The sequence below is a fragment of the Euleptes europaea genome, chromosome 19, assembly GCF_029931775.1.
Source record: "Euleptes europaea isolate rEulEur1 chromosome 19, rEulEur1.hap1, whole genome shotgun sequence".
NCBI classification, from domain to species: domain Eukaryota; kingdom Metazoa; phylum Chordata; class Lepidosauria; order Squamata; family Sphaerodactylidae; genus Euleptes; species Euleptes europaea.
The window spans coordinates 7,202,103-7,218,447 of NC_079330.1; the positions used below are offsets into that span (position 1 = coordinate 7,202,103).

The 16,345-nt window shown below is 49.0% G+C and overlaps 1 protein-coding gene across 1 annotated transcript; it reads left to right on the forward strand.

The window, feature by feature from the left end:
* Window positions 1-792: 792 nt before the first annotated feature.
* LOC130491734 (uncharacterized) lies at window positions 793-10,951 on the forward strand. Its single transcript, XM_056865523.1, has 9 exons — window positions 793-812; window positions 2,132-2,252; window positions 2,773-2,926; window positions 4,124-4,269; window positions 5,256-5,432; window positions 6,256-6,372; window positions 8,042-8,128; window positions 10,028-10,175; window positions 10,920-10,951. The coding sequence occupies exons 1-9, from the start codon at window positions 793-795 to the stop codon at window positions 10,949-10,951; spliced, it is 1,002 nt and encodes a 333-aa protein (XP_056721501.1).
* The last annotated feature ends 5,394 nt before the right edge of the window (window positions 10,952-16,345 follow it).

A 16,345-nucleotide genomic window follows, 5' to 3' on the forward strand; every position in this document is an offset into this window, starting at 1 on the left:
GTATGAGCTTTCTGAAGAAGTGAGCTGCGACTCACGAAAGCTCATACCCAGCCAGAAATTTAGTTAGTCATTAAGGCGCTACTGGACTCTTGCACTTTTTTTTATTGATTTGATATGAATTTATATTGATTTGATATGAATTATTGCAATATCTTACAGCATCAATATCTATTACAGCACCAATACTATTGATATGAACGACTGCAATCGGTAAGAATGGTTGCAATTGTGGCAGGAGGGGAACCGTGAGCCACTCTTCCCTGCCTGGACTTCCCAAATGCGAAGGAAGAGAGCGCAATCCTTGCACAGAAAGGCAGCCCTGCCCGGAAGTGACGTCAAACGCCACCCGCCTAAAGAAAGGAGAAAACGACGGACCATAAAGTCAGAAGGCTACAGCGGCGCCCACGCCCTACACTTCCGGTAAACGTTTGACAGCAACGTCGAAAACGCCGTTTCCGTTTTATACCGGAAGTGACGATTAGGACGCTGAGGCTTTTTTTCCTATGGTTATGAGCGCGCAGCTGCGCAGAAGCTGGACGGAGGGATTTTTTCATGATAGAGATGCGGTCGCCTAGAGCGCCCACAGGGAAGACACAAAAATGGCGGCTTTCTCAAGCCGTGCGGGGACTTAATGCATTACGGTCATCCTTGACCGAGCAAAGGATTCGCCGCTCTGATCCTGTTTGAAGTCTGTGGTCAGCACACACACACCCGGAAGTGGACGTCCCCGCCGGATGTGGAGCCGGCGCCCGCTCCCCTACCTTCTGGGCCATGTAACCGCCTCCCGTCACCATGGAGCCGCCTGACACTAGGTAGCTGCCGCCTTGGGCCTCGCGGGGATCCGTAGCCAGGGGGTGGAAGGCGGATCTGGTTGGCTGGCAGGGCGAGTTCTCTCTCTGGTCCGGCGGGAAAAGGGCCGGGGCTGACGGAGGGGAAGGCCGCGCTCTGCATGGAGCGTCGCGATGGCGTCACAAACCCTGCTGTTACGTCATCACGCCGCCTTTCAGCTTTCCTCTGACGCGCATCCTTTTGAGTTCAGTGGCAAGGCCGTTGCTGGGACCAATAAAGGATTATGAAAGAATTAATAGCTCATTTTCCCCCCAGTGGTCCAAAGCAGCTCATATTGGGTCACAGATAGATTTACAGAGTTGGAGTGGGGGAAATGAATTAAATATACAACCGAGAAGAGATTATGTCACTAACATTTTCAGTCAAAGGCCCGGCGATGCAAAACAACATTTTTAATCCGTCCCGAAGTGTAGGGCCCACCCCTTAGCAAAGTCAGTTGCCCTTGGTGAACTTGTCAGCAATGCTGATTCTATGACCTTAGGCAGATGATGAGAGGGGGGGTATCTTGGCCATCTTCTGGGCATGGAGTAGGGGGTCACTGGGTGTGTGTGTGGGGGAGAGGTAGTTGTGAATGTCCCTCATTGTGCAGGGGGTTGGACTAGATGACCCTGGTGGTCTCTTCCAACTCTTATGATTCTAGGTGGTATCATCAAGAAATCTTTGTTGGCTGACCTATAGTCACAGGGTTGCCAGCCTCCAGGTGGTTAAACCTGAATAAATTGGTACATGTGCTGTATAAACACTAGTTGAAGGAAAAAAGCAGCACCTCGAAGGCTCTCAAACTCTATGTAATATTTCCATGGACCACAATAAATCTAAGACAAACAAAGATACAACTCAGGTAAGTACTTAACTTGCTATAACCAATTCATTTGAATATTATAGCAAGTTAAGTACTTACCTGAGTTGTATCTTTGTTTGTCTTAGATTTATTGTGGTCCGTGTAAATATTACATAGAGTTTGAGAGCCTTAGAGGTGCAGCCTCCAGGTGGTGGCTGGAGATCTGCTATTTCAACTGATCTCCATGCGATAGAAATCAGTTCTGCTGGAGAAAATGGCCACTTTGGCAATTGGACTCTATAGCATTGAAGTCCCTCCCCTCTCCAAATCCCATCTTCCTCAGACTCCGCCCCCAAAATCTCCAGGTATTTCCCAACCTGGAGCTGGCAACCCTATATAGTGATGAGTAAGAAAGTATAAGGGAAAAATAGACATGTTAGCCACATGTATACATCTTACTGGCTTTTAACTCCAGCCATTCTTTCCCCCCCCCCTTTTCAGAGTTCTCCTTTCCCCACCTGAGGAAACTCTGGCCCCGCCACTGCTAAATGAGACCGTAGAACCTCCCTTGCCAAACCTAACACCGAGACATCAAGAGCTTATCCCTACGCCATGCGGCCCTGTAAGTACTTGAGTCTCTTGCTAGCTATAATTCAGCTGTATTCATTGTATGGAAGTGCTTGGGTTTTGCCCAGTCATATCAAAGTCATTATGTTACTTCTCCAGCAGGTCAAAATCTAGCATTTAGGGCCCGTTTAATCCAAGGGCCCTTGATTGTTACTAAAACCTGGAAACAAATAGGATGTTGGTTCCGGTTGACCAAAACAAAATGTTTTATTTTTGTTTGTTTTTTGCCATCAAGTCACATCTGACTTATGGCGACCCCTGATGGGGTTTTCAAGGCAAGAGATGTTCAGAGGTGATTTGCCATTGCCTGCCTCCATGTCATGACCCCGATATTCCTTGAAGTCTCCCATCCAAATATTTGCCAGGGTCAACCCTGCTTAGCTTCTGAGATCTGATGAGGCTATCTAGGTCAGGGATTTATTTTGTAAAGTGCCACCAAATGTGCATAGGAACTTGTCAGCGTTTCCTTACCCAGTTCGACCCTCAGAGAGCTTGACAACGCCCTCCTGTTGCAGATCAAGCCGTGGTCAGAGCTGTCCTCTCCCGTCAAGATCTACTTCTGCGTCACCATCCTCTCGCTGCTGAGCGTCGTCGGCTTAACTGTGGAGAACCTCGTCCAGCAGACTCACGAAGACTTCACCATCTCTCTCATTCAGCTCATTGGTGTCGGTAAGAAACGGTTCAGCCAGAAGCTGGGGGTAAGGGGTTAGGGGGCATAGATTATATCACCGTGTATCCTTTATACTATCTGTTGCTGTAAGAAGGTTCCTGCGATGTAATTTTTGCATTTGTTTAATGCGTCACGTTAACACTGATGCTTTGCTTCACCATTGTTTCTGATCTCTGGTTGGTTCCAGATGTCTACAATCCAAATTCTATTGCATCATCTACTGGATGTAGACAGTAGACTGGGGAGCCCGCACAGTGTAGTGGTTAAGAGCAGTGGTTTGGAGTGAAGTCTGATCTGGAGAACCGGGTTTGATTCCCCACTCCTCCGCATGAGTGGCGGAGGCTAATCTGGCGAACTGGGTTTGTTTCCCCACTCTTACACACAAAGCCAGCTGGGTGACCTTGGGCTAGTCACAGTTCTAGCCGCTGTTTTGATTCCGTGCTTTATTTCATAGAATCATAGAGTTGGAAGGGACCACCAGGGTCATCTAGTCCAACCCTCTGCACAATGCAGGAAATTTATTTAATTCACAACTACATCCCCCCACACCCCTGGTGACCCCTACTCCATGCCAGAAGATGGCCAAGATGCCTTCCCTCTCATGATCTGCCTAAGGTCATAGAATCAGCATTGCTGACAGGTGGCCATCTAGCCTCTGCTTGAAAACCTCCAGGGAAGGAGAGCTCACCTCCTGCCGAGGAAGTGTGTTCCACTGAGGTCTGGTCCAGCATGGCCGTTCTTATGTTCCACTGTATTTTTTAATGACCCCTCTTCTCCCCTGCACTTGGGTTTCCTCTGCGTCTGCGGCTTCAACTCCTGCGGCAGCCGTTTTGTGGTCACGCCCGCCACCCTGTGTCAGAATTCCAAATGTGCCCACAGGCTCAGAAAGGTTGGGGTCCCCTGGTCTAGCCAGCCAATATTTAGGGACCCCCAAACTCTGCCCCCTACCCTTAGATCAAGAGTAGCCCCTTCCCTCGACAGGCTCATCCACCTCTGAGGAAGAGCTATCACCTACTCCCCGTGCCCTCAAGATAAAGAAACACTATAAATCCAGACAAACTTGAATCTCCTGAAAATGAAGCAATACCTGGGTGGGCGTCAATGGTAAACCTCCCACTCGGCTCGTGGGGGTGGGAGGGTCCTTCCCCCACCTGCATCTCTGCCGCTCACTGATGGATGGATTTCTTCTTTGACAGTCTTCTGCGTCTATTACGTGAGCCGGGGAATCCTACAGGAGAACCGCCAAGAGCTGATTGTCTTCATCCTCTCCATCCTGCTGGTCATGTTGCGTTCCATCATCAACTTCACGGTTCTCTCCTCTGAGCAAAAGCCACAGTTGATCGTGAGTGTCATGAGTCATTCGTTCCCCCCCCCAAACCCAGATCCCAGAGGAAGTTCTCTACACTGTGCCGGTGACCATTACAGATGCCGTTACCAGTCTAGGGCAGGGTGTAAAGATCTTCAGCACATTGGTCCCATGAAGGGGATTCTGTTTCCTGTGTTTCTGTCTCAGTCCTATTGTGGCTTAGAGTTACGGGGGGCTAATTTTTCAGACTGCATGTTAAACTGATAGGAAATGGAGAGCAGTTGCATTGATTGGCAACACACTATGGGGCTTGATTAGCGTTCTCTTGAGCAAGGTAGATGCAACCATCTTTAAATTAAACCACAGTTCAGAAACTGAGAAGTATCTTTTTTTCAGCAATTTCTACTGGAGGAATTAACAAGGTCAGTAATTTCTCAACTGCTGGTTTCATGCCCTCTAGGGCCAAACCACAGTGTTCTCAAAAACTGTTGGTTGATACTTCTTTCCAATGCCTGCCAATGCTCATTTGGTTGGCGGGCAGAAGCAGGCCAGCAAAACGGGGGCAGCAATCTTTGTCTTTGGGGCAGGGCTGTGGCTCAGTGGTAGGGCATCTGCTTGGCATGCAGAAGGTCCCAGGTTCAATCTCCGGCATCTCCAGTTAAAGGGACCAGGCAAGTAGGTGATGTGAAAGACCCCTGCCTGAGACCCTGGAGAGCCACTGCCAGTCTGAGTAGACAGTGCTAACTTTGATGGACCCAGGGTCTGATTCAGTATGTGTTCATGTGACTCCATCAGCATCTCAGTACGGTAGCTGTATAACATTTTGGGGAGGGGCCATGGCTTAGTGGTAGAGCATCTGCTTGGCATACCTGCCTCCCCCCTCTCCCACCGGTTTCCAGGGCAACCGTAACGCTCAGTTCTGGACATTCGAGGTGCCCCAAAGTGACTGTTTGTGGGGGAGGCGAGCCATGGGGGAGGACTGATGGACTGTGGGTAACTGTCCGCTTCGGCTTCACTGCCAGGCCCGCTTCGTGCTGATCCTTCTGGTTGGCGCCTTTGACATCATCTGCGCCGTCGTCCTCATCCAGAGCGAGAGCATGATGGCCTTCCGAGTGGGCGGGGCCTTGGAGAGTCTGCAGGCCCAGTACTTTATGCTGAACCTCTGCTTTTCCATGTTGACTTTCGACCTTCAGGCCCAGGTAGGCGCAAAACCTCAAAGCCCTGCTTCCCAGACTGTGCTGCTGCTTGGCGTGCATCAGTCCGTGTCTACACAACAGACATCAACAGCAAAATATTGTCGAAGGCTTTTACGGTCAGAGTTCAATGGTTCTTGTAGGTTATCCGGGCTGTGTAACCGTGGTCTTGGTATTTTCTTTCCTGATGTTTCGCCAGCAGCTGTGGCAGGCATCTTCAGAGGAATAACACTGAAGGACAGTGTCTCTCAGTGTCAAGTGTGTAGGAAGAGTAATATATAGTCAGAAAGGGGTTGGGTTTGAGCTGAGTCATTTTCCTGCAAAAAGTATCAAAGGTAATGTGCTAATCATTGTCCTGTAAGAATCAAGATAATGTGCTAATGAGGGTGTGGTATGTTAATATGGTTCCATATTAACAATGGTTCCATATTAACATACCACACCCTCATTAGCACATTATCTTGATAATGTGAAAGACCCCTGCCTGAGAACCTGTAGAGCCCAAGTAGGTGATGTGAAAGACCCCTGCCTGAGACCTTGAAGAGCCACTCCCAGTCTGAGTAGATGATACTGACTTTGATGGACCGAGGGTCTGATTCAGTATAAGGCAGCTTCATATGTTCATTTTGGATATTGCCTTTCACAGATTGCTTGTTTAAGAGCCTGGAATAATTCTTGGAACTATGCACTTACTTAAAAAAGAAAAAGTGAAAATCAACTAAGGCGGTACATGTGCCCCACAGCTAAGGAGTGGTGAGCTTTACATCTGCCTCTCCTTTCTCTCTCTTTCTGCCGGTGGCTTCTCTGACCTCTGTCCTCTCCTTTCCAGCTCTGCTTGTGTGTCCTGCTGCTCACAACCCTTCAAGAACTCTCTCTCCTCCACATTATCTTCCTGGTGGTCGGGATTCTCTGGGCTTGCCTGAAAGTCACCTGCGGCATCGTTGCTGTGAGCATGTGTCTAAGGAACGTTGTCGCTCAAACAGCAGTCTCTGAGGACCAGGAGACATTGTTCTGCATGTCTAGTGAAGCGGAAATAGGAAACTGGTGACCCAGGGGCTGGGGCTGGCATGTAGGGGCTTCTTGTTTGCCCCCCCCCCCAATAAGAGCTTTCTCTACCCATATAGAGCAGGAAGTTCAAACACAGTTGTAGAGTGTGGGAGGGAGCTAGTGGGTGGGGGCAGGATAGCTAGGCCAGGAAGGCTAGAAAAGATGACAGTAATCTCCATGATCAGGAGCATGCCGAATATATGAGGTGCTGGGAAACACAGGCAGGACGGTGCTGCTGCAGTCGTCTTGTTTGGGGGCTTCCTAGAGGCACCTGGTTGGCCACTGTGTGAACAGACTGCTGGACTTGATGGGCCTTGGTCTGATCCAGCAGGGCTTTTTTATGTTCTAAAAGGTAAAGGTAGTCCCCTGTGCAAGCACCGGGTCATTCCTGACCCATGGGGTGACGTCACATCCCGACGATTACTAGGCAGACTATGTTTACGGGGTGGTTTGCCATTGCCTTCCCCAGTTGTCTGCACTTTACCCCGAGCAAGCTGAGTACTCATTTTCCCGACCTTGGAAGGATGGAAGGCTGACTCGACCTTGAGCCAGCTACCTGAAACCGACTTCCATTGGGATCAAACTCAGGTCATGAGTAGAGCTTGCAGTACTGCAGCTTGCCACTCTGCGCCACGGGGCTCCTAAGAAGAGTTGGTTTTAAATGCCAACTTTCTCTACCACTTAAGGCCGAATCAAACCGGCTTACAATCACCTTCCCTTCCCCATGGCATCCACAGTCACCACGTTGGGGACCCTGGCTTAGCAGCTTCTCCTAGTTACAGAGCTAGGCAGCAGCCCATGTCCCATTGAAACCTTAATTCAGCCTACCTGTTTGGTTTCTGAGATTTTATCTGTACATTTCAGACACATTCAGACAATCTTAAGGACTAGAAACCTGATATTTTTTAAACACGAAAGCTCAATTCTGCATGTGTTTCCAGGTTCTTTGCCACTCCTGTGCTTGTCAGAACCCCCATTACTTTGCTTATGCTCTTGCCAAATGTCTCTGCCCCACACGGGTGGGGAAGCAGGTATGCCAACTCTGCCCCAGGGTGGAGGTTCTGTAGTGCAAATACAGGGATGCTCGTGTGGCACTATATACCGCTTTAAACAGAGTCAACCAGATGTATAGAGCTGAAATGCATCCAAGACACCATTTTATCCAGAGAACACAGCGCATAGTTAAACTGTGGAACTCCCTGCCCCAGGATGTGGTGATGGTTGCCAACTTGGAAGGCTTTAAGAGGGGGGTGGACACGTTCATGGAGGAGAGGGGTATTCATGGCTACTAGTTAAAATGGATACTAGTCATGATTCATACCTATTCTCTCCAGGATCAGATGAGCGTGCCTATTATATGAGGTGCTGTGGAACACAAGCAGGATGGTTCTGCTGCAGTTGTCTTGTTTTTGTGGGCTTCCTAGAGGCACCTGGTTGGCCACTGTGTGAACAGACTGCTGGACTTGATGGACCTTGGTCTGATCCAGCAGGGCCTTTCTTGTGTTCTTAAACTGATTGTCAGCACGCAATAATTCAGTGCTATCTGCATTTTCTTTTCCCCACCCCAGATACTAAAAGAGTTAAAACTTTTCGCTTGGGTTTTCCTGAGTCAGAATTTACCTGAAGTGGCTTATCTCGCCTACCTGCTCTATACAGTAAGTTGCGCCAGAGGGTTCGTTGATTCAACAAGGAAGATGCAGAACGTTCCTTGGCTTTCTAGGCGCTGCCCTCAGCCTTCTGCTGGAGTTGCATTTGCACAGATGTTGGGAAAGGGGCTGCTCAGAAGGGCGTTGCATTTGCCAAATCTCAGAAAGAAAGGTGACAGGTGTTCCAGGGTGTCTCCGTACCTACCCGCACTTATGAGCCAGCATGGTGTAGTGGTTAAGAGTGGTGGTTTGAAGTGGTGGACTCTGATCTGGAGAACCGGGTTGGTTTCCCCATTCCTGGAAAGCCAGCTTGCTGTAGTGGTTAAGAGCGGTGGTTTGGAGCGGTGGACTCTGATCTGGAGAAACGGGTTTGATTCCCCACTCCCCCAAATGAGTGGCGGAGGCTGATCTGGTGATCTGGATTTGTTTCCCCACTCCTCCACGTGAAGACAGCTGGGTGACCTTGGGCTAGTCACAGCTCTCTTACAGCTCTCTCAGCCCACAACAGGGTGTCTGTTGTGGGGAGGGGAAGGGGATTGTAAGCCGGTTTGATTCTTCCTTCAGTGGTAGAGAAAGTCGGCATATAAAAACCAACTCTTCTTCCTCTTCTATGCTAATTGACCCCTTATGCTGTCTGCAACAAGTTTGTGCTTACCTTTGAGTTTGGTCTCAAGAGCAGTGTTTTAAGACAAGCCTTGAACCCTTCCAGGATCTTGGCTTTAGTTTCTATGCTCCTATGTACTGTCCATTGGCAGGGAAGGGTTACGTCTCCAAGATGCCTCGCCAGAACAGTGTCAGAGAGCCCCAGAGTTTTTTTAATCTCCCGGTCAAGGCAAAACAGAGAGGATATAGACACAACAACCCCATCCTTTTAACAGCTTTGCAGAGACGTTTTCAAAGGCAGCTGTTGGCAGGAGGAGAGCAGGAGAGAGGGAACAGAGACTGCCATGGCAGGGATGCTGGTTCCCTTGCCAGCAGACTTGGATCTTCTCCCCCACAAATAATTTCTGTGAAAAGCAAGAGCTTCTAGGCTCCCTCCAGACCTCCCAAACGGCCCTTGCTTTCTTCATCCCTTTACAATCCCTGTCCTTTAAAAGAAGGTCCTTCCCAAATTCAAAACCTGTGTTCAGAACATATTAAGAAAATGTTAACCCGTCCTAAGTGAGTGGTGCCAGTGCTACCTTTTAAGGAGTCTCAGAGCGGCTTACAATCCCCTTCCCTTCCTCCCCCCACAACAGACACCTTGTGAGGTAGGTGGAGCTGAGAGAGTTCGGACGGAACTGTGACTAGCCCAAGGTCATCCAGCTGGCTTCATGTGTAAAGGTAAAGGTCCCCTGTGCAAGCACCGGGTCATTCCTAACCCATGGAGTGACGTCACATCCCGACGTTTACGAGGCAGACTTTGTTTATGGGGTGGTTTGCCAGTGCCTTCCCCAGTCATCTTCCCTTCACCCCCAGCAAGCTGGGTACTCATGTGTAGGAGTGGGGAAACCAACCCAGTTCACCAGATTAGCCTCTGCAGCTCATGTGGAGTGGGGAATCAAACCCAGTCCTCCAGATCAGAGTCCACCGCTCCAAACCACTACCCCACGTAAGACCTCTCTGCCCGAGACCCTGGAGAGCCGCTGCCGGTCTGAGTAGACAATACTGACTTGGATGGACCAAGGGTCTGATTCAGTAGAAGGCAGCTTCATGTGTTCAATCAGAAGCCTTACTGGGCCAAAGCCCTTCCTGGCCTTGCCCACTTCCTGAGAACATTTTGTGGGCGCCGGAAAACATGTCAGCAGGCCCCACGGCACCTACAGCCACTGTGTTGGGGACCCCTGCTTCAGAACATCTCATTCTGAAGCATCCTGGGAAATGAATCTATTTCTCGTGACAAATGTTGACCTCCCGTTTTCTTTCCAGGTTATCCGCGAGTGGGGCCAAGGGACTTCGTACGCGCTAGAAGCCGCCGTGGTCACCTGCTCCTGCATCTCCGTGGCGATTAAAAGCGTCCTGTTTTGGGCGCTGTTTCACGTCTACCACAGTTTCGGGCAAGGGTTGAGAGAAAGGAGTAAGTATTGGCTGGCTGACCCCCGCGACCCTACTCACGTCGGATCAGGGCCACTAATGATAATCGTCCTCTATGACCACTATATAACACTATATAAATGCAAAGTAACCATATTATCACAGCCCTGTTACTTGCAAACTTGGTCAGCATCTCCGTTTGCTAGAATTAAGGCAGCAGATGCCAGGAAAAAGGAAGGTACTGCCAAGAAAAGGCCGAGGAGTTATTCGACCAGGCACTTCATATGTGGGACAGATGTTGCCCTTCAGGCCCGCTGCTGGATTTTTATGGAGCATTCACCAATCAGAATGAAAAAGCAGAACTGATCTGATCCTGCCGGTCAAGTCTTAGCAGCAGCGAACATCCAACCAGAAATGTTGAGGCGGCCGCCCCAAATGATGAAGTGTGCCCGGATTGGTGGAGAGGCCACCAATCAGAAGAAGAGTTGGTAGGTAGGGCTGAGAGAGCTCTGAGAGAGCTGTGACTAGCCCAAGGTCACCCAGCTGGCTTCATGTGTAGGAGCGGGGAAACCAACCCAGTTCATCAGATTAGCCTCCGCCGCTCGTGTGGAGGAGTGGGGAATCAAACCCGGTTCTCCAGATCAGAGTCCACCGCTCTTAACCAGCACGCATTAAAACACAGCTTCCATTGGTACTGTGGATTCCATTGAGGATTTTTTTTAAACATAAAAAGGCTGACCTTGGTTCTGCTCCTCTCTCTCTCTCTATTCCCCCCCCTCCCATGCAGTGTTTTCTTCCTATGGAAGGATCGATTCCTGAAGCACGGCTTCCTCACCGGGCCCAACGCAGAGCTCTTATAGAGCAACATTGTGCCCAGGAAACTCTCCGTCCTCCCTCCCCAGTGACCAGAGAAGGAGAGACCCAACACACAGGGCAGATCGCAGAAGGGACTTCCTAGCAGCCTGTGGCACTAGGCATCCGCCAGACCTCTCCTGCCTTAACAGCTGGGACTCCTGACCGATCCGCTTGGGGTCACAAGACCCAGCGTTTCACGCTCTTGACCTCTCCACGCCGCTCCCGTCTCTGCCGCTAGTCAGCTTCAAACCAGCTGCGGTGATACCCATTCGGTGGTGGCTTGCATCGTAAGGTCCTGTTGTCGCCCACGTCTTACCTCTTAGGAGCAGCTTGTCCTTTTCTCCTTCTTTACAGAAACATGCATCTCAGTCTGAGAGCTCGAGTATCGGTGTGTTTCTGTGGCTTACAGTTTCAGCCCCGAAACGGCTTGTACAGGTTCACTACTGGCCATATAAAACAAATTCTCCGGCTCCCTGAAGAAACAGCAATTCGCTTGCATCTCCATTAGCATGGCTTACGTCTTGCTAAATCTAAATAACAGACTTTTAATCCTCAGCCTCCAAAGCCCGACCTTCCCCCACCCATAGCTTTCTCCTGCTCTTTCAAAACAACCAACTCCCCTTCCTCACAATCTCAACCAATGTGCTTTTCTTTCAGAAGGTGTTTTCATTTCATCAAATGTGTCGAGCACTGAAATTTTAAAGCTTTGTTATTTGGTCAAGGGGGTTTGTTACCGGCCTTGTATTTTTTCAATAAAGCGTCAATAACAACGGTTGGCAATTTGCTTTTATACTGCCACAATGGAGAAGAAGAAGAGTTGCTTTTTATATGCCGGCTTTCTCTACCACTTAAGGGAGAATCAAACCGGCTTACAATCACCTTCCCCTCCCCACAACAGACACCTTGTGAGGTACGTGGGGGCTGAGAGAGCTGTGACTAGCCCAAGGTCACCCAGCTGACTTCATGTGCAGGAGTGGGGAAACAAATCCAGTTCACCAGATTAGCCTCTGCACCTCATGTGGAGGAGCGGGGAATCAAACCCGGTTCTCCAGATCAGAGTCCACTGCTCCAAACCACCGCTCTTAACCACTACACCACGCTGAAACAGAGGGGGGGGGATGCAAATCTATACTGAAGGAACTTTCCATGACAACAGGGTATATGTCTACCACTTAAGGGAGACTCAAACCGGCTTACAATTACCTTCCTTTCCCCTCCCCACAACAGACACCCTGTGAGGTAGGTGGGGGCTGAGAGACCTCTAAGAGACCTGTGACTAGCCCAAGGTCACCCAACTGGCTTCATTATGTAGGAGCGGGGAAACAAATCCAGTTCGCCAGATTAGCCTCCGCAGCTCATGTGGAGGAGTGGGGAATCAAACCCGGTTCTCCAGATCAGACTCCCACCGCTCCAAACCACCGCTCTTAACCACACCAAAATGCTGGAATCCTTCCAACAAGGTCTACGTGATATTGCACGAAAGAAGCAGAGCCAGTAAATTCAAAAGGATGACTGCAGCCACAAATGATGTTTGGGAAATGGAATTTATACTCTGCCCTTTCATAAATCACTGCTGAATTGTAGAACAAGATCTACTCATTAGTCCTGCTGAAAAAATTACTCAATTTTAATTTTTGAAGAGATATCTATCTTTCCGGGCCTCTCCTGTATTTAACGTGACTTCCCTCCCCACCCGTATTTTATCTTAGAAATGAACAGCCCATGTTCTGCAGAGCTATAAATCTTTAAGAGCAAAGAAGAGCATCATGTCGTGACCACTCATACTATAATTCCAGGAATTGTAAACTTGTGACTTTTAAGGCAGGGAACATGTTCTTATCCTGGACCTTTATGGATAACAGTATTTCAGTCCTCATAAACAGTGCAATCCTAAGGAGAGTTACACTTTTAAAGCAGGGTGGCCAATAACGCATGTACAGCATCCACCCTGCTGCCCCTCCCCCCAGTCAGTATTATCTGCTTCTCTATTGGATGCTTATCCAGGTATAGTAAAAAATTACCCCATAGCTTTGATTTTCAAGAACTGGAAAAAACATTCAGAGAGGTATCGCTTACCTTAATGATCTCGTCTTTCCCGAGATGTACGTACTGATAAACAATGCTACACTGAAGTGTTCTGCTTCCTAAATTATGACATCCTTATCTGAGCAACGGGCTCAATTTTACATGGATCATGGCCTGTAGGACTGAAAGGGTCTGTTTGAGCAGTGTAACACTTCTGAACCACGAACTCGTATCTAGAAAATGGGGGATTTGGAGACCACAGAGGTCTGAACCCAATCCCTGGTGCCAAGTGCTGTGGTTTCCACAACCAGATCTCACGCTGTTCCCCGAGGACCTCCCACAACCTTCAGAGCAGCTTTTCAAAGGCTGCACGAGGCTCTAACAGTAAAGGAGTGGTGGAAAAAGCCAGTTCTACAAGTGGAACTCCTCTCGCAGTGTTCTAGACCTTTCCCTATATAAATGTTTCTATTTTTTTTACATGAACACATGAAGCTGCCTTATACTGAATCAGACCCTTGGTCCATCAAAGTCAGTATTGTTTACTCTATTCAGACCGGCAGCGGCTCTCCAGGATCTCAGGCAGAGGTCTTTCGCATCACCTACTTGCCTAGTCCCTTTAACTGGAGATGCTGGGGATTGAACCTGGGACCTTCTGATTTAACTACAGCAGGGATAGAACTGTCAGGGGGCTACAGCACATTTAGTAATCACCAAACTCTGGGCACGTTAGGACGAGGATTAGATTAAGTGACCCAAATGCCTGTCCACAAAGGATGCCTGTTGTATCTCTGCATGAGTTGCTGCTCTGGGCTAGCTTCCCATATGGACAGGTAATTCTACTGTTTCTCTGCAAAGGGCACAATTAGATCTTTGTTCCAAGAGCAGCCAAGTTACCAGACCTCGAAAGGACGCAGCCTGTTGTCTCTAATTAGGGTCAGTGATCTGGTTTTGCTTCCTTCAGGCTGGAATGGTGACTTCCATGAATATGGCATTGGGAAGATGTTCCTCTCAGGGTAGGCAATTCTCCCTCCTGCACATTCTAAAAGGAAATATTTTCAAAGCGCACCTCCAGTTTTAACTCAGGAATGAAACATGGCCAGACAAGTAGCAACGAGCACAAAATCTTGTGTGTACTTCATACATGAGGTTGGAAGTTGTATCACCATCCAATTCCCTAGCAGAATCAGAAGGCTAACCAAAAAGGGGTCGGAAACTGTTTATTATGGAAAGGTGGTCTAGTTGGATGTTTGATATAATCCAGCAAAGGGGTTTTCATCCACTCACACACCCCTTCCAGTATCCCTAGACTCTCGGGATGTCAATCAAAAGATCGCAAGTCACTGCTTCTTATGACAGTTGATGGGGAAAGCACTACTGCACAAAACCAGCTTCGGGGAAAAAGAGTTTATTGAAAGGATTTGGAAAATAGTTATGTTATCAGAAGCATTTAACAAGTTTTCAAAATATCGACAATAGGAAATGGTAGGCATTCGCTCTATAAAGTTCAGGATTCTTGGAGGCATCACGTTTTGGAGTAAAACAAAAAAGGTTTTCACTCACTGTAAAAACTGGTAAACCAGACCTCTGTTCCTCAAGAAATGGGCCACAAACCACATAGGACCACCTACATTTGTAATCCCCTTCCCCTTCTGTGCCACTCCCCAACCCTGGCCATGCTTTATGGCGCTGAGAATCGCATACGTACACAGTGCTGTAAGGAAAGGTTGTGGCTGACAGGCCCCACAAGCGGGAGGCATGCAAGACAGGGACTGGCTGACTCTGAAGTGGAGAGCTATAGAGCAACCACGAATTTATGGTTGCTTCAGCACCATCTTTTTGAGAAACAAGCCCCAGTGAAGACTGGGGCATGTGATATGTCCTTAGCACATGATACGATGCCTTAACTCAGGGGTCCCCAACCTTTTTGAGCCTGTGGGCATCTTTGGAATACTGACACAGCATGGTCATAGAATAGAATCATAGAGCTGGAAGGGACCACCAGGGTCATCTAGTCCAACCCCCTGCACAAGGCAGGAAATTCACAACTACCTCCCCCACACACCCTAAGTGACCCCTACTCCATGCCCAGAAAATGGCCAAGATGCCCTCCCTCTCATCATCTGCCTAAGGTCACAGAATCATTACTGCTGACAGATGGCCATCTAGCCTCTTCTTAAAAACCTCCAGGGAAGGAGAGCTCACCACCTCCCGAGGAAGCCTGTCCCACTGAGGAACAGCTCTGTTAGAAAATTCTTCCTAATGTCTAGATGGAAACTCTTTTGATCTAGTTTCAACCTGTTGGTTCTGGTCCGACCTTCTGGGGCAACAGAAAACAACTCGGCACCCTCCTCTATATGACAGCCCTTCGAGTTCTTGAAGATGGTCATCATATCACCTCTCTGTCTTTAATTGTGAAGCGCATCCACAAAATGGCTGCTGCAGCTTACCTTCATTCACCCAGTGAAGATCCTTGTGTTGGGGTGGTCAGCTGCTGCCAAAGCAATTTTTTTTAAAAACTTGCACAACTCTCCAACGACAAATCAGAAGCCTTGCTGGGCCAAAGGCCCACGTGGCCCCACCCGCTTTCCAAAAAACACTTGGGGGGTGCCAGGAAAGGTGCCGGCCGGTACCATGGCTCCCACAAGCACTGTGTGGGGGACCCCTGCCTTCACTAGCAATTCCCTCAACTGACCGGATCCACACCCAGCATCTTGTCTGAAGGATCAAGGGTCACGGCTGGCTCCTGGCTTCCCAGCCGACTTGTGAACGACAGCTTCCCAGAAACAGCGCTGTGGTTCACGGCTATGCCAGCGCTCATTTAGCTCAGACAGTTGCTTTTTTTGGTTCCCAATCTAACAGAAGAAGATGATGAAGAAGAGGAGATGGGTTTTATATGCCGATTTTCACTACCTTTTCAAGGAGAATCAAACCGACGTACAATCTCCTTCCCTTCCTCTCCCCACAACAGACACCTTGTGAGGTCGGTGAGGCTGAGAGAGTTCGAAGAGAACTGCGACTAGCCCAAGGTCACCCAGCAGGCTTCATGTGGAGGAGTGGGGAAACCAACCCGCTTCTCCAGATTAGAGTCCGCCATTCTTAACCACTACACCACGCTGGCTCTCAGATGCCCTCAGCAGCTGATCCAAAGGACCAGAATAGACCCAGATGTAGCGGCTTATGGCAAAGGTGCAGCTCAGAGAGCGGTGGAACAAAAGCCGTCGCCGTTGCAGTTAAAACAGTGAAATTGTGGGTGGGAAAAGCTAGTCTGCCACTCGTCCTTGTAAAGAGTCTGGCTGTAACCAATCTGCTATTAGGTCAAAAATGAAAATGGAA

Excerpts from the sequence above, each read along its gene's own strand:
- LOC130491734 (XM_056865523.1), top strand. The coding sequence starts at position 793 with ATGGAGCCGCCTGACACTAG. Across the intron at positions 4,270-5,255 it reads AGCAAAAGCCACAGTTGATC|GCCCGCTTCGTGCTGATCCT; the intron begins GTGAGTGTCATG and ends CTTCACTGCCAG. Across the intron at positions 6,373-8,041 it reads TCACCTGCGGCATCGTTGCT|ATACTAAAAGAGTTAAAACT; the intron begins GTGAGCATGTGT and ends TCCCCACCCCAG.